The 19,064-nt window shown below is 43.4% G+C and overlaps 1 protein-coding gene across 4 annotated transcripts in view; it reads right to left on the bottom strand.

Annotated features, from left to right (window-relative positions):
• Positions 1-19,064, bottom strand: part of baz2ba (bromodomain adjacent to zinc finger domain, 2Ba) — a 57,166-nt gene that overhangs the window by 22,166 nt on the left and 15,936 nt on the right. For all 4 annotated transcript variants that reach the window (XM_061067741.1, XM_061067742.1, XM_061067743.1 and 1 more), the window contains exons 3-8: positions 6,559-6,729; positions 2,532-2,723; positions 2,245-2,406; positions 1,447-1,643; positions 1,150-1,362; positions 362-943 (exon numbers count right to left, since the gene is read on the bottom strand). In XM_061067741.1, the coding sequence (XP_060923724.1) occupies positions 362-943; positions 1,150-1,362; positions 1,447-1,643; positions 2,245-2,406; positions 2,532-2,723; positions 6,559-6,729 (1,517 nt within the window). The remainder of the gene's footprint in view (positions 1-361; positions 944-1,149; positions 1,363-1,446; positions 1,644-2,244; positions 2,407-2,531; positions 2,724-6,558; positions 6,730-19,064) is intronic.

Raw genomic sequence — 19,064 nt, 5'->3', positions numbered from 1 at the left:
TACAGTTTCAAGAGGCCTTTTGGAACGGGATACCACAATCCCAGCTTCTTGTGAATGAGAACCAGCAATAGTAAAGATTATATTGATTTGTAATTGAGTATGCAGAGTAGTAGCAGGTCTGTGTCTGTCTCTGAGCATTTGGATCTTGTGTTAAATATGGTAAATGCAGTCAATGGCCACCAGATTAGAAGAGCTGGCTGTAATCTAACTGTACACTCAGCTCCGGTGGATAAATTCATTACTGTCTGTTTATTGGGAGTAACTTAGTTCATGAAATCTGATTTGACCTATATTTCTCTTGCTTACCTCTCACATTGCACAAAAAAGGCCTTATTCAACTGCTGTTTTCACGTTGTCTTACCTGTTTGAGCCTGAACTCATTGATCTGCGCGAGTGAAGCTTCAAGCTGTTTCCTTTTGTTGGATTTGGCAGCGCCGGCAGGAGCGTGCTGATGTGGCTTCAGTGATGACTTCTTGGAGCTTCTTACAGATGAGGTCTGGCCAAAAGATTTTGGGGAGGTAGACAGCGTCAGCGTCGAGTGGGGGGGCGAGGGCACGGACAGAGGCTTCGGGGAGGAGCAAAGGGAGAGGGGCTGGTGCTGGGGGGAGGAGGAGGAGGGCAGCAGCCTTGGAGGTTTAGGAGAGGCGGTGCTGGAGCGCGCCTTCGGAGACGTGGTGAGAGCTATGGGTGAGGAAGAGGGTGAGGACTCCCTCCGGGGCTGGGTGAGGAGGGCCAGGGGCTTGGAGTTGGCAGCCAGGCCGGTGGACTGGATCACACTGAAGTGCTGCTGCTGCGGACTGTCTGTCCAGGACCTGGAGCTGTGCAGAGCCAGGGGCGAGGACTGGGACAAGGCCGGGGGGGACACAGAGCAGGGTAAGGGCACCAGGGTGGGGGGGTTTGAGGGGGTCTTCCTCTTTGCAGCTCCAGTGCTGGGTATCGAAACCTGGGGAGAAAATAAAGAAACCGTTAGAACAAAGATCTGGTTCATGGTATGATAATTTATTATAATTCACTCAACATTTTGGAAACTGTTTCAGCGAATTAAAGTGCAGTGAAGTCAAGTGGCTGAGTGCATGCAGGCTTCCTGCTACGCACCGGCACAAAACCTGTGAGTGTTCATTATTCCAATTTATCTATTTTTCTCTTCACCTTTGTTTTCTTCTTTGTCCGCTTCTCAGAATCTGATAATTCACTCCGTTTGTCCTCTTCTTCGTCATCCTCATCGTCGTCATCATCGTCTTCATCATCCTCTGCGAGGTCGTCTAGATCGCTGCTGAGGGACCCATCACTTGAGCTGTCTGATGATGTGCCTGATTCGCTGTTGCTCACCACAGAGGTGTCCGCCAGCTTCTTCCGTGGCTTCTGAGTTGAGGAAAGAACTAAATTGAGTTTCACTGTATCGCACATAATGCATTTCACATGATATCATCACATCTCAGTACTGACCTTCTCTTTCGGTTTCTGGGTCGGCTTCTCGATCAACTCTGCTGGGTTGTTGTGGGGGCTGCTACGGTGACTGTTAGAGAGGTTTGAATATTTGGTCGACTTGGTCGATGCCTGAACAGGAGCCGGACTCGGGGAAAAGCTCCCTGATTGTGTGGTGGGAGGAAAGACACCGCTGCCATTCACTGCCCCATTCAACCCTAGAAGCACAAAACAGATCTACTGTATTACTGATCTGATCCATCTTTTCTGAGAAGTCTGCCGCGCGGGATAATGAAATATCTGAAGCTGACTGCAGAATGGAATATGGCGAATAAAAATATTGATTTATACGTGTATCTCATCAAACATGCCAGCTGCGCCAGGCACAAGCTCAACACGAGTGGTTTACATAATAAAAGATAAATTAAAAGATACTGTGAAATTAAAAGAGTGCAAAAAAGAGGAGGGAGGGAGAGGTTGACAGAATCGCTAAGTGAGGACTGAAAGCTATTAAATCTGTCTTGAAAGGGAGAAATCTCATCACAGCACAAAGTGGGTTTAGGTTCTGGAAGAGTTAGACACAGATGGAGATGGTGGTAGAAATATACATTAGTTTTAAGTGCCATTACTTCTTAGAATTTCATGTATTACTTAAAATTGTTCAACACACATGACATATATGATAGTGCCTTTGATGTTGATGTGTCTTCTAAGACAAATAGCAATACTCTGCTTCTGATCTGTATTAGACTTTAGCACAATAAGCATTATGTAATGTAACAGAAAATCAACGTAAAGGTTGTCTTGATGATTCGTTACCTTTAGGTGGGGTGTGGCTATTCTTGCCTGGCATCCTGATCTGAACAGGACTGACGCTGTGGTTGGGCTGCATGTGAGGGGTGAAGAATGGAGGGAAGCCGATGAAGGAGGGGAGAAAGGCAGCAGCTCCCCTATTATGGGCTTCAGCAGCTCGCCACCACTCTGTGAGGGAGAGGAGAGTACAGGAGAGGAGAGGTGAGGAGGGAATAGGAGTGGACAGGAAAGATATGATGGCCCGTTCTCATTTAGCCAATTGCTGCCCAAAACTCAAACTTTCCCCGTCTTACCAGAAAGGGCTCCTAGTTGGGGATGTGTAGCCAGAGCAGCTGACATGCCAAGGGAACCCAAGCCTCCGAACTCAGGCCTGCCCGCTCCGGCAGAGTAGAGGGCTCCGAAGGCTGGGTGGTTGACCAGAGGGAAGGCACTTGACAATGTGGAGCCAATAAAGGGCTGCTCTCCTGCCACTCCAAACAGACGGCCTGAGATATATCCAAGAAGAAAAGTGTTCAAATGTTTTCAAAGAAAAAAGGGTGTACAGCTCGTCCACTTCCCCATGCTGGATGTCCACAAGTATATTTTCTCAACTTTTGACTAATTTGTCTTTTGAAAAAACAAACTCGCGAGATATTGTCCTGTAGGAGCAGAAAGTATGACGTTTCAGCCTGTGCGTTTTCAACCAAATGCGTAAAACTCCCTGCTGGTGCTTGTTGGTCGCCTTTAATGCCATTGAGTCCTTTCAAATCACTGTTTCCTACATCAAAGCATCAAAGGAAGAATTCCATACGAGAGCGGAAATTTTTGGCTTTGATCTCCAACTATAAAAATACTCACTTCTGACTTAATGTTATTATTCGAATATGTGTTAAAATTATTTTCTTCCATGAAGTGCGCTGTTGACATCAGTGCTCAGCTGCTATGACAGTTGTTTATTGAACCTTTAGCACAATTCATTGCCCTCCTGTTAGTTTGGTGTATGTTTATTTGTGCAGACTGAGATCACTGTTCTCAAATTACCTCTCTGAGCTCTTGATGTAAGAATCGACAGGGTGTAAAAAAGTAGATTTGAACAGCTTTTGAAAGTGTCGCTTCTTATCCACCTGACATTCGAAATAAATGGAGAGCGACTGTCGTCTGTTTGTTTAAGAATTAACTTCAGATTTAACTTTTACTGAGTGCAAGCTGCACCTAATTTTCAGAGGCAGCTGTGCAGCTTCTAACAGACTGACTGTTACTTCAGACTGATGCTTGTGTCTATACAGTAAAAAACTCATTTCAATTACAGAGCATTTTCTTATAGTCCAACTTTAGGATGGAGGTATTTGTGAATTGATATTTCTTCAGTGTCAAAAACACTGCACGGTGACAAAGTCAGAATATTCTCCGTGAGGAAAAAGGTAGTGTGTGTATAAGATGTAAAAAACCAACCTCCTTCTACCCTTTTGGCATTCAATTTCGGCACAGAAGAATACTTCATCAACATCATCATCGTCTAGCGTTTTCCTGAGCACAATCATTTCTGGCAGGGGCGACTGCCACGTATTACCTCCTCCCAGAGTCAGATGCAATTTGGTGTGAGCATATTTCATGCAAATTCAATTTCTATTCCAGAGGAGCGCAAGCCTGCTTGATGCCTCCGCATAAGCCAGGTAATACACATGCAAAAAAAGTGATGACTGAAGAAAAGGAAAGTGTTGTGCACAATGCAGATGAAAATGTCAAATATACTATACACTTGCACACGCCACAGAAATGTAAAGCAGACTGACACCGGAGCAGTGTTTTCTGAACTAATGCAGTGCAGTATCTAATTATCCAGAGAGTGACTTTACGCAGCAGGGCCAGTTACCGAAACACTGAAGAAGACTCTAAATGTACAGGATTCTGCAGATGCATCTCACGGAATATTCTCCTGTGAGAATCAGGCTGTTGGTGGTTATGCGGCAAGAAACAAAACCTCAACGTCGTGCCAGCACCTCTTTGTGTTGGTTTCAAGGCCCCTGACTACCACAAGACAGCGAAATCTGCCTTTTGAATGTCATTAGAATATGCTGAATATGTAGAGCCCGCCTCGCCAGAGTCAGCTAGTGGATACGAAGATAAACGACTGCAATGCAACCCCCAGAAAGGCCAGCCACAGCATTCACTCATGCCTGGGGTGCCCACCTCTCCCCCCCGCACGCCTTGCCTTTCGAGGCAACACAAAGTGACATCTGCAAATGCCTTTTCAATATTAATGCAGGCTTCCAGAAGGGGAATAATTAAATCTAAAAATTTGAGGCGAGAAAAGAGGCACGGTTGAGACATACCTAGGATTACCTACTCTCTCTTCCTCACTCTGCGTCTCTGTCTCTCTCTCGCTCCCTCGCCCTCTTTCTCATTCTGTTTCAATCCTTCTCTCCTCTCTGACAAACTGCACCGCCTGCTTTTTTCATGTTTGGATGCTGCCGAAGGGGGATTAATTTGTTGTTTGTTGCAGTCAATCAAATTTCCACAGACAGATTTAAGTTAATTGCATCCGTGAGTTGATCCCAGAAGGAGAGAGTGCTACAAGCTCCGATCAGCTTTTATTCTCCAAGTGATATCCTCATCAATGACAAACGCATGCACGCACACGCACACAGGCCTGCACGCGCACTCGCACACAGGCCTGCACACACACAGGCACACACACAGACACACACACTGTGAGAGTCTATGCTCATTTTTTGTGTTCTTCAGATTTTTTTCTAAAGTGTTGCTGGCACACTTGCAAAGGACCTTGAATCAATGTCTGCACAGGCAGTGATGACACTATCTACACAATATGCAATTACTGATGTTACCTACTTACAGAATACACATGACACACTATTATTTATCTTATTGAGAATGTTTTTCCTTTAATTATGATACCTGAATCCTTTCAAGCAGAAAGAAGGTGGCTCTAAATCCTACGGCTTATTTTTACACATTTGTAAATATGTTTGCGTTACAGTCCGCACACTAAACAAGGCATTGTATGAAATGGGGAAAAAATGGCTTGCTTGATTCCCACAGAGCGCAGCAGAAGTTCAGAGCTCACCGCCTGCCTCTCAGCATTTCATTTGACGCTCAATCCAAAAATCGCTTATCTAGAAAATCTGAGCACACGTAATGGCACAGAGGGATAAGAGGGATGTATAATGCATAAGGAGGAGATGCTCCTAATGGCATCTTCTTGGGGGCAACACTGAGGAGATGGAGGACAAAACAAGGGGCTTTATTTCGCTCTCTCCTTATTTTCCTCTTCTCGTAAAGAAGAAAAAAAACACAACAATCACAGAGGAAGCTGGATATTCTATTCCCTACTCAGTACAATCTTGGCTTGTGTGTGTGAGTGTGTATGTGTGTGGGGGTATGTGTGTGTGTGGGTCAACAAAAAACAGCAAGACATTAAGAGATGAGGAGAAGGAGAGTATGAGCAAATGATTCACTTGCTCTCACAAGGGATATCTGAAAAACACAAAGAGATACTAACACACACACACACACACACACACACACACACACACACACACACACACACACACACACACACACACACACACACACACACACACACACACACACACACACACACACACACACACACACACACACACACACACACACACACACACACACACACACCTCTTTGCCTAATGGCTTTGACCAATACATAGAAAAGAGGCTGGATGCTGGACAGGGCTGACTAGACACTGAGTGGCTGACAAATGTTAAATCATGCAGGCTGAGGCGCTCTCTCTCTCTTTCTCTGTCCCCCTCTCTCTGTCCCTCTCTCTCTCCCTCTGTCTCTCTCTCTCTCCCTCACACACGCATGCACACACACAAACATCCATGCACAGTGTCGTGCTGAGCCTGACTCTGAGGCAGCTGGAGCCAGAGAGCTGAAGGTTGTCAGGAGACATGGCGAAGCATGTGTGTGTTTCTCACACAAAAGAGCCCCCTAATTGTTTGGGATTCATTAATGCAGCAGCTTTTCAATTGCAACCCAAGCTGTCAGGAAAATAAAATCCTCCTAGCTGGGAGAGAGAGGTGTATTCACACAGGCTGTAAAATAACTATATAATTAATACTGGAGGAAACTCATTTCTCATGGTAAAGAAAGAAAGGATTCTGAATGACATGGAGATAGAAGGGTGACCATATTTGTCCTGTTTTTATGGTTACGGGGAAACTGTTGTGTGTTGTGTGTGTGTTTTTGTATGTGTGTGTGTGTGTTGGTATTTTTTCCCCCTCTGTAAACATGGGTTTTGAGAGACAGAAGATCAACAGAGGGAGAAACTGTTTTCTTACCAGAGGTGCTGAGGGTGGATCCCAATGCTGAGGGGCTCGGGGCCAGGCTGCTCTTAGAGTGGGGAGCCGGGGATGGCGAAGAGGAGGAAGAGGAGGAAGAGGCCGCAGGGGAGGAGGTGCGAGCAGACAGGGTGGGCGCAGGGGAGGCCAGCCGCTCTCCAGACTCCATATCTGTCAAACACAATCCAATCAGCGGGGTTACAATAGCAAAGCACACCCACCCGTACACACATGCTTAAACACATACACATGACCGCATACTGTCACACCTACACATCATGTTCGAGCACACGCACGCACACACACACAACTCCTGACACTTTTCCTTTCACATCTCACTTCCCCGGAACAATATTTCTATTTAGCCATGCTCACTGGCTCTCATGCAGCCCCTATTGACTCTCACTATATGAAGTAGAAAGGAGGACGACATCTAAACAAAGCAAGTTTTATAATTTCACATCAGAAAATACCAACTCAGAGGGTTGTGCTGCAAAAGGACAGTTTCAGAAAGACATTGCTCTGCTGAGTCTGAAGAGGCAGTGAAAGGCTCTCAAACAAAATTAGCACACACAAAAAAAAATCACTTTCCTTTGCCAATTCTTTCTCCCTCCCTGTGACACACATTTGCAAACACCACACACACACACACACACAGACACACAAACACCACCACACACACACAGACAGACACACACACACACCTGTGTTCGACAACTAGGATCCCTTTACAACTCTTAGATGAAAAGGAATGTCATTTAAATTTAAGAGCTCTTTGAGGCCTTTAAAGACAACATTGCTCCCCGAGTCCTTTCAGTTGGAACCAGAAGTAAACGGAGAGGCTTTTAGATGATGGGTGCATTAACCAGCGCGGTAGCCGTCCATTATCAGTCTCACAGAGTCACCGTGCCAGCCATTATCAACCAGCCGACAACATAAACCCTCGCGAGGAACACTTGGCCGTCCTGCAGCCAAATATTTAACTTACATTATTCAACTTTAATCCCCTTTTGCTTACAACTGTGAACACAATGTGGCTGAGCCCACACGGCTGCTCACTTGTGCGGGCAAATAAAATACAAAACAGTGTCAAAACTCCTGAATTTGCACAAACACACATAGACGCACAATCACACATTAAACCCCCACTGCAGACGGACCGACACACGCACACGCACACAGAATCACCTCCCCTGTCTATCACATCAACCTGACTCCGTTTCTCTCATCTCCTTTTCCGTATCCCTCTGCCTGACACTAATCCAGGACCGAAAATCCCCTTCAAAAGCACAGTTTGCAGATTGTGTTTTACAGGCAGGCTTTGTTATTGTGTCATTACACATAAACAGTCTCTGCCTCCATCTCTCTTTCCTTCCCTCTCTCCTGCCACCCCACACCACCACCACCACCACCACCACCCTCCCTCCCTCTCTCCTCTGCAGTGGGAGCAGAGCCACTGATTAAATCTCTGAGACAAAAGCTGCTATCCTCTGAATATCAAGTATCAGCCTTTCGCCAGGAGCAACACTGACAAGAGAGAGGGAGAGTGGGAGAGAGAGGGAGAGAGAGGGAGAGCGAGAGGCGCAGATGACAAGAAAACCTGCTGCAGTCCACGGGGAGGAGGCTGGTGTGCCATCGGACTTGGGCAGCCATGACTGCCATTGCTGCAGTGGAAAAGACGCCAGTTGTGTAATTATGAGGAAGGTCAAAGGTCGTCCGGCGTGGCCTCTCGTGCGAGGTGACAGAATGTCGGTTTAAGAGCCAAATTATCAATATAAATGAACGTTACATATCAACAAGAGGAATGCATTTCTGGCTGAGGGAGGATTATTCGCGATCTGTTACTTCTCCGCCACTTTTAGTTGCATGAATGGCTGCCACACTTTGCTCCTTCACGTCGCCTGTCACCCTTTAAATGTCAGGATTGGGTGGGAGAAAAAAAATTCTTTCACAAGATAATAAAAGGGAGGGATTTTTTTTTTTCCATGGTTCCTCCTGACAAAAAATGTAAGTATCATTAGAGGTGTGATGAAAATGGAGAGGAGCTGTGGCCCTTCATAATTATCATAATGCACATGAAAACAAAAGGCGCGTGTCTCGGAGGACGAGCGAGCTTATGTGGTGTCAGCTGGTAAGTGAAGCAGATCATTCTCTACCTTTCAGAGGAGGGGGAAAAAAAGATGGGGAAAGAAATGCAATAGAGGGAGAGACAGAGAGAAAAAAGGGGGGATAAAAAGATTGAACGGGGAAAAGGATAAGCGAGACAATACACTCAGATGTTGTTGTGGAGGAAAAAAAGAAGACAGAAGAGAGGAAAAGAGTGGAGATGAAGGACAGGCTGTAAACCGTTGCTGTCGTTTCTCAATATCTGCACTTAATGCCTTGCCTTGTCAAAACGTGATGATGTGAACAGAATTGATTTCCCCCCTAACAAACAACAAAAAAGCAATCCCTTCTTTGCAGAGGTGTAAAGCAGAGCTCCCCTCCCCCTCATCTCCTCTCATCTCTCACAATCTCTCACAGGGCCTCTCTCTCCGGGATGAGAGACGGAGAGAGAAAGGACAGCGGAGGAGGGGGGAAAAATTTACTCCGAGGCAAGTCCATCTTCCTCCAACAACTACAAACTGATCACTTAGAGCAATTAAATCTAATAACAATAATAAGATTGAGGCTCGGCAATGTACCACCAAATGCACAGCCACAACAATGATTGCTACAATAATGGAGCGCCAAGGTATTTAAGGATCCAATCCTGACTTAATTACGAGAAATTAAAATGGATTTAGCATCAGAATTAGCTTGATTTTATAGGTAATTAACGGCACACCACAGTGGCGGTATAAGGAAAGCGTTATAATCTCCGTGAACAGCTAAATCAATTTGACTTGAACAACACCAACCAATCAACACGGAGCGGGCGCAACCAGAAACAGCAGGTCTCGCGTATGCAAGGAGAGGGAGAATTTATGCTAATAGCTGAACTATGATTTATAAGACGTGTTCCAGCGCTGGATTCAGAGTCGCATCCGCAAATACAACACAGCACCCGGGCTGTCAGCGCGTGCAGCTAATAGTGGCTGGATGCAATGGCCCTTCAGGAGATAGTGTAGCTATAAACAGCTCTGCGGATTTACGATTGCATGTGCCCTTCATATAGAAGCCTTCACATGTCAGCAACTGAAAGGAGGGCAGGACTGTATAAAGGAGAGATAGAGTGCGTGCATTTGGTGGTTGTGGTGGCGTAATGGCCTGCGCCGCTTGGTATGTGGCCTTTCATCATGCATTTGTTTTGTGGCGTTGTGTGTCTGCTGCGGTGCGCTCATGTAGTAGTGGTGCTCAATTACATGTGCGGTAATTTTACAGAGGACATGACCAGTGCGTGTTTTCGTGTGTGTGTGTATGTATGTTTTCGTGTGCGTGTGCTTCAAACTATTCAACTCCTTGTGTGTCTCAATCCTGCCCCTATTCTCTTCAGCCCTTCAACACACGTGCACGCACACACATATGCGCACACACACACGGACACACACACACGGACACACAGTAACAGATGGCTGATACTAACTGAGATAATCCGCCAACAGAGTCATCAGCATGGATCAGTGGTAATCAGAGTGTGGACACAATGTCTCTTCTCCAGCCGTAATGGAAGGAGCGCCTGGCGCAAGGGAAGGGAAATGCATTATTCCCCATGATGCTCTGACCCCATTCAAAGACACACGGTGGCTCCCTGCTCTCTCTCTTTCTTCTCCTCGCCGCAGCCGACAAAGACTGTCTCATTGCTGCTTCCACAACATTCACTCTCTCATCTGGATCTCTCACTGCCCGCTTTTTATTGTGATCTGCAACTGTGTCAAACACCGTCCTCCGTTTAGCTGAGTCCGACTCCGAGCAGCCAAATGAGAGACGAGTCACCAGAGAAAGTGTCGCCGTAAAGGTGTCTGGTAAAGAGGATGATCAGAATGAGTAATCCACAATTAGCGCTTCTTGTGTTTTTCCTTTCCACTACTTGTTTTGATGTTAGCATTTCCAGTAACTCACAGAGTTATTCCTTGGAACTGATGGCAGTTGCACCCAGTCACTCCTTTGGTAACTAGATAATAAAGTATTACCGTCATGGATCAGTCATTATTTAAAAGTACTTTCTGTTTCAGTTGTGTTTTATTTAAAGTGAGATAATTGAGTCTAATTTATTATTTTACTTCTGACCTTGTGTAGCTGTTCCTCGGGCACGCTGTGTGAAACTCTCCTCTTCCTCTGTGTTTATATGTGTTCGTGTGTGCTTTTGTAGACGTGACATGTGCATATGGATGTTTGTACTTTGCATGCTTGTTGGCAACGAACACCAACTGAGCGAGATCATCTTGCTTATAGCGGAGTGCACGCACGGGCTTGCTTGACCTCCTTTTTTTTTTTCTTCTCCCTTCACCCGCACCAGCGTCCCCCCCTCCCTGCACGCACACCGTTAGCCAGGAAATGACATAACTAGGCGTCTTGGCAAAACATTTAGTGACAACCTTTGTCCAGAGTCAGACGTTGACTCAGAATCATTTAAAGAGACAGAATGTGGTCGCTGTGTGACACCACTGGTTGCCGAATAGATTGGTTAGTTCCCAGGCTGTTGGTTCATCACTTGGTCAAAGAAATGTGGGAAATGTTCATCTGAATACGCTAAGGCCAAAGGTGATGTCATACAAGTTTGCTCCTTTTGTTGTAACTAACGATCTAAGAGTATTTAAAAAATCAGCAAATCCCAGCAACTGACTCTGAAGCTGGAACCAGGGGATGTTTGATAGTTTTACTTATAAATTACTTTATCAATACGCTAACTGCTCTTTTTCTTGCACGATTTGTCTGATTTGGGCCTTAATCAACCGTATCACTTCATGAAACTCGAAAGGTGTGAGTGGAGGGAAATTCATGAAAAGGGAGGAAAAATACTGAATCACTGGATCAGGATATTAACAAGGATGTTTGCTAAGCTGCATTAAGTGCTTCATAAACTGAGCGTGGCCTGAGCCAAGGCCTGAGAGGAGTACAAAGGGACAGCATGCCCCAGTGTGGTCCGTCTAGGTGACAACAACTAGACGGACTCAAACCCCTCCCTCGGCTCCGCTCCTGCCCGGTGACAGATGGCAGAGCAGGGCATGTTGGGGATGGGCACCATCTCTCAACCCGCCTCAGCTAGCGTTGGCAGTGGGCGCTGGCCACAGGTCGTATTACAGCCACACCAGTGCCTGTCTGCCTGCCTGCCTCCATGTAACACCGGAGCTTACCACGCTAGAGCTGCTTTACTGCCTGCCAGGGCAGAAAGGTAATGATATGGTCCTGTGTGTCGCAAATAGCAGAGCGTGGCGTTAGCATTGTCGAGTTTCCAGCTCTGGTATTCACTGGTCCCTGTCCTAACACGCACACACATGCGTATCCGTGTCGCTGTAAGAGGCTTTAGATAAAATATAAAACCGAATGGCATGCCACACGCATTCTCTATATTTTTGAAATGACAAGAAATCAGCTCTTGCCAAATGGCTTTATTTGCCTTTTCAAGCATACTGTAGATGCCAAAGGCTGGAATCAACACCCCTACTCACCATCCGTCTCTGCTGGGTTCTTAGTGACAATAATGTGATTTTGGGACATGGTGATGACTCGGTGGAGAGGAATAGGATAGGCTTGTCACTTGTGTTTGATGTCAAACCTATGTGTGACAGAATAGTGTTACTCAGCTCAACCAGACACAGCACTACTCCCATTTCCTGGCCATAAATAGAAGAGAAAGAGACGGTAGTGAGGGTGTGTGTGTGTGTGTGTTTGTGTGCATGTGTTAAAGAGTGTCTGAATGTAAGCGTGTGTTTGTGCACATCCACACATGCTCCATCCTAAGTATCATAAAGTAAGCTCAATAAGAAAAATCCCATCTCTTACGCTCATTCGCATCTGCATCCAGCCAAAGCTAATTATTCTCCCCATGGTAACCTAGCGGGGTCTTCACATCAAAAAACCAGAAGTGTGCATCAGGCAATCATCCCTGATGAATCTGCCCTTCTCCCTCTGCTAGCCACTCACACTCATTTGCCAGTCTCACTGCTCATTACGGGTTTTCTGCAGATTGAACCAGATCTGCTCACCACTGACTGCATGTCTCTACAAGAGTCCATAATGACTCTTGAGCTGTTTGGAAGGAACACAATAAAAGCATCCTTGCTTCAGAGAATAACATATAGTACATGCACACACACAAACACAGACACACTCACAACTGCACGCACACAAACACATGCACGCGCACACTAGCCAATACCTATTAAGGTTAATTACCATTTAGATTACAGGCTGTAGTATTTTACATTTGCTCTAAAACATTTTTTGGAACGAAGCTTCACTGTATGCAACTCAGTGCGAAAAGGCAAAGTGATGACTGGCAAAAAAAATGCACCCTGAGGCCTTAAATATTGAGCTTAGAAACCAGCGCGCAATTCACTTCACAGGAATACATCCTACATATTAAACACTGTAACCAAATTCTCACATATTGAACGAGACATTTGCAGAGGTTTGCACAATTCTACACCGTTAAATCTGAACATTGTCCACTACAATACTGGAATTGCTGCACAATCACTTTTTATGTTTTGAGTTTACAGGGGAAATAAAACATTAACTGCAGATTGATGCAGAAGCTACAGTAAACCGGTGCTTTAAAACAAAAAACACATTTTGCTTTGGACACGTCTGGTCTTCTTTCTTGCATCTCAATAATGACAATATCAATTATGCGTTAAATTTTGTAATCTCTCTCAGATAGAGTTACTGCAACCAGAAATCTAAAATGTATTTTTTAATGTTGTAAAATAATAACCTTGAATACATTAAATATCGACACTGTTTTGCTTAGTGCTTTTTCTATGATTAAAAACTAGATTACTGCCTGTTCTCCTGGCGTGACTGCTTAACATGCAATTTATTGTACAATTCCTGAAACTCCTACAAGTGAGCAGCAGAAAAAAAAAATTATGAAAAAAAATGTAATTTAGCAATATTGCTTGATATGTTGATCATGATTTTTCATTAATAAGAATTCATAAATGCAGGAAACACACAAGTCCTGACAGAAAACAGCATCGGTTATCAAAGAATATCAAGGAAAGAAGGCGAGAGGGTGAGAGAGGGAGAGAGAGAGGGAGAATGAGCGCAGTACTCCAGATATGCATAATGCAAATGACATGCATGTCAAATAGCACAACAAACTGACAGTGACAGAACAATGGAATAGCCAGAGAGCGGCAAACCTCGCATGAGCAGTCGCTGGAGCCCTTCTGTCCATTTTCAAATAGGAAGAAACCATTTAGAGTCGGTTCTGTTCAACTAAAACTTAACGTGCAGCAGATAACTGATATCACTGCGTAAATGTGACAGACGCCAGATAAGTGGTGTGATGGCAGAAAATAGCTTATTCACGACCACCGGCTACAAGAGCCTGTTTTGATAATGTTCCTGGAGCATATAATGTGTTGTTCAACAGAACAGAAGAGGTAATACATGTACAGTCACAGTCTTTAATCTTTACTGCTCCCCTCAGCCACACAAAACTTCACTACCCATATTCCTCCCTCACTGGCCAAACTGTCCAGAACAAAGGTCACACATTTTAACACTGCAGTGTAATGTAGATTGTAAAAATTCAGTTAAATTCAGCCTACAGAAAAGAAAGCCTTAAAACCCACAACTCTATGAGGATGAACTGAGGTGTCTACACATGCGCGTGTGAGCAAAATCAAATCAAGTACAACAGCTTTAAATATTGAGCCATTCATGGAATTATGGTTGAAAGAAACTGAATATTTTTTTCTTTAATCAATTTCATATTTTATGTCCATTTTCAAGCAAAATGCAGCCGTTCACTGCCTCATTCTAGCTCATTAATTAACTTACAGATTAATTAACGAAAACAATCCCCTAATAACAATAAAACTCCAAACGGCCTTGATTAATTACCAATAAACCATTGTAAAAAAAAAAAAAAAGAAAAAACAGCACACGATCATCGCTCTTCTTTGATGCGCAACCTGAGGTCACAAAAAACCCTGAAATATAATGCTGTGCAAAGTGTGAAGTTGTGTTTGCTTTTGGATCTGAGACCAAACTAGTTTCTGTGACTTGCTCCTCAGCTGCTGCTCATTTAGTCGACACTGTTAAAAGACATATTTCTGGTTTGATGCTGTGTTTATTCTCTCGTCTGCAACCTGCCGTGTCTTATCATCTTTCTCCCACCCACTCTCTCATTCTGCTTTGACACTTTCTATATTCTTACGTTGTAATCAACATTAATAACACCTGCATGTATAATGACATGGCATAGGTTTGTGTGAGTCGGGGAAACAGATGTGTGAATGTGTAATCTTTAAAAATGTAAAAACACATTCCACAAGTAGAAAAAAAGATCTCGCAAACGTAAAATCTAAATCTGCAAATAAACAAACTCCCCCGAAAAAACAAACAAAACAAACATGTCATTTTTTCTTTCTAAAGTATAACACTGATGATCACACTGAACGCAATGATCAGTAAAACAAAGTTATCTCTTCATCTCTGGTCTGTTTACAATACATCTCAATCATGTTTACCACATATTAATTCCCTGGCCCTGTGTCAAATATAATCCTCGACATCGCCCACATGTTTACTGTCACCGTGGCAACAGATGTCACTTTAGTCGTTAGCGTTAGTTTAGGTTAATCTAGCAACATATTAACAATAAGCAGGGAATTTTACAATACACCATCAGCACTAATAGCCAGACATTAACCAGGTTGCAGTGCCTCGTTTTACTACATTTAATCTTGGCCAAAAACTATATCAAGTAAAATGTTCATATATATCAATAAATGTCACAATTCTTTTAAGTTTAAAGACTGATTTTTTTCTCCAGAATGAAGGTTGTGGTTTTTATTTCTTCTTGATAAGCAGAGAAGGAAAAACACTTGATAAACACAAATCTGAGGTAGATTAATTATGTGGTAATCCTCACTGTGCACAATGAATAAGCAATATATCAAAATATATTTTATTATGTCCTTATTGATGAAAATCATATTGTGATAATTACTGATTATTTTTTATTTCCCAGCTTAAACTGAGACTCAGTAAATTCAGCACTGTTTAAATAACTACATTAAGTAAAATGTGAATTGCTTTCAAATTTTTTACAAATTATTAATGAAACATATTTAAGATGAGTTGGCTGGCAGCTATAAAACTATATACAGTTTAATGCATTCCTTTAAAGGCCTGAAAGTTGTTGAATACACTTAATTATTTGTTAATAATAAATACAAATAAAATAATAAATAGAAGGGCTGTGAGCTCTTATTTTGAAAAGAATGTTTGTGAGAGGGTTTAATTATTACACACAGATTGTTGATCTGTTCACACAAATACTATGAAGACAAAACTACATCTACATAAAGACTTCATTAGGATCAAGGCTCTCGTTTCAATGCAAATTGGCACGTGTTAAACGGCAAATGACGGTAAGCATGTACCTCACATCAGGTAGTAAACAGAAGACACGCTCTGTGTTTACAATTCACTGTGTGATCGAACACTGAAACCAGACGCAGGCCTTGAAAGCTATTGGGTGGTTTCAGAGGAACAATCTGGCAACATAAGCCCCGATGAGAGGAAATCCACCAGCATTAAACTCAATATGCCAATCACTTGTATTCCTCTGTTCAAACGGCTGCTGTACTTAATGTTAAACATGTGAAAATGACTGGCTGGAAGAGAATAGTGTTGTATTGACAGAGAGGGAGGCAAAGCAGCGGGCAGTCAGCCACTCTGTTCTGCTTCACTGCAACATGGGAGGGAGGCCAGCGTGGAGGGAGACACACACACACACACACACGCGGACACACGCGGACACACACACACACACACACACACACACGGACACGCACGCACACAGATGTAAAACACACAGCCCATGTACACATGTACACACAGGCAAGCACACACTCTCACAAATGCACACACACTGTAATCCCTCTTCCTCTCTCTCTCTCTGTCTCTCTCTCTCCCTCACACACACACACACAGAGAGACACACAGTGCAGCAGGTGAGGTGCCAGCACATCACAGCGCTGCCATTTTTCAGTGTCTTGCTCAGGGAGAAGCGCTCTGACATTTTATGAAGCACTCTGCAGAAATCAGCAGCTTGTAATGGCGGCTGGACTGTCACTCCTTTCCACTCCTCACTCCCTCTATCTCCCTTCCCCACACTGCTTTTAAGATTTTATCTCCCTTGATTAACATAATCTAATCAATTTTACAAAATTGGCTTTTAATTACAAAGGGCAATCTCTTCGTCTCACTCTGTGTGTAAGTTTTAAATGGTTTAAGTGTATTTTTTTTGTAAAAGGCAGAGTGAGGCAAGAAGCAAAGCAGCAAAGTGAGAGGTTAGAAAATGTTTGTCATCACACTCAAGTGAAAATGTTGATGGATACAATAAGATTGATGGATACAATATGGCAGAAATGTCAGAGAATAAAAATCCAAATTGTTAGACTTCACTTTTAAATGGCAGGTTTTTGTGAAAGAATATTTTCTAGTCATTTTAACTATGAATCCGCAATCTAGAAAATGACCCTATACTTATATTTGACGTTGGTGAAACACGGCATTTAGACGCAAGTTTAACAGCGGTAATCTTCGCACACCTTTGACTCCTGGAATCACGGCGGCTGGTATTACTGCACATTTACTGGGGAGGCCTAATGACGTGAAACACGGCTGTTAAATATGTTCTCTGCATAAAAAAACCATGGATCTATAATCATGATTAACTCTCTGGCATGTTGTCCTGCCCGACAAGCTCTCTGTTGAGCAATGATTAACAGCTAGTGACTCTACAAACCACTGTTAGCACATTAACACAATGTTTACATTAGCCAACCACTCACTGAGGCCATTACTGCTGTAGCTAAGCTAGAAGTCATCTTCAGAGGATGGACAGACTGCAGCCGGAGGCCCGACACTTTACAACAACGCCAGCGAGCCTCCGTTACCAGGCTCGGAACTTTTCTCCCGAAGTTTCACTCAGGGCCAACACATTTCAGAGGAACTCAATTTAGTATGCCCACAGGAAGAAATATAATTCAACTTGAAATATGTGGGAAGTGTCAAGGCCAAATCTCTCAGTGTAAGCTACGCTATAAACCTTAAATTAAGCGGATTTCATTAATATGACATTAGCATTTGTAATGAGAAAAGGGGAAAAAACCCTTGGGACATCTTTGTACCGTCGCACAAAAACCTGCACACACACAAACATGCGTATATATATATATATGCCCACGCGCGCACGCAAACACAAACACACAGAAATCACACATAAGCCGCAAAATTGGGAACTAATTTACATCCATATTACACAAGAATCACAAAGTGCAGCCAAAGCACAGCAAAGAGGAAATGTTGTGTTTGCGTAGGTTTTATAATGAAGTATCACAGCTTAGTTAATGTAAACCAACTATGACAGTTAGTGAATCTGTTCCACCTTTCCTGATGAACTGAGCCGGTGATTCCAGAGAAACAAAGCGTGCACGGCGTTTTCACTCCCACTCTACCTCTTCAAACAGAAAACAGGGGGGGTTTCAAGTGCCCAACTTTAACTATCTTGTTTTTAAAGTTGCCGACACACTTCTGAGCTTTCTCCTTCAACAAAACTATTGCTTACATTTAGCTGACTGGTTCTGGGCGAGACTTTTTTGGACTCTACAGCAGGCCGGGCAAACATCTGTTGATTAGTCGAGTAAGTGACTGTAAGGTTTTCATTAAGTCAGTATTGAGCTGCATTTCCAAATTGACCAACGTAGCTTAAGGGCTTGACCAATAGCCCCCTGTGATTAGTTTAACTGTTCTTTGCACGGGTCTGTGAAGTTATGGCCTGCTGGCCTGCAGACAAAGCTGAAAGCTGGGATTTTGACTCATCGTGAGATAACACCTAATAAAAAGGTATTCAGGGAAGAATGTGCCTCTTTAAGTTTATGTATCAGTACATTTTACGATGAAAGATCTTTTTCTGATGTTCCCCAAAACAGTTTTATGTGCGTTTTTATGATGAAATATGTCTATGCAACTTTAATTTAAGATATGGGTTATCGTCTCATTGAGCTCAAGATTTCTTTGGCAAAATAGACCAGAGTAAAGAACGAAAGAAGAAAGGATTCTAAGGATCAAAAGTATAACGTGGACAAAGTAATGTACAGAAATGATCTGGGGTTGAGGGAATGTGAATGTATACAGTATGAAAGTGTCTAAATATCTTGTAATATCCCAGGTTTGAACACATTCAAGTCAAAATACGGAGAAGAAAGTCATAGCAGCGCTGATACCACTTAACGGAGTAAAAGCAGAAAAGGGAGAAAAATAAAAAATAAAGTCATAACATTATGAGAATAAAGTCATAATATTACAGGAATAAAGTTGTTATACTGCGAGATCAAAGT

This window comes from Limanda limanda, chromosome 3 (assembly GCF_963576545.1).
Source record: "Limanda limanda chromosome 3, fLimLim1.1, whole genome shotgun sequence".
Taxonomy (NCBI): domain Eukaryota; kingdom Metazoa; phylum Chordata; class Actinopteri; order Pleuronectiformes; family Pleuronectidae; genus Limanda; species Limanda limanda.
This window is presented reverse-complemented; position numbering and strand designations above follow the sequence as displayed.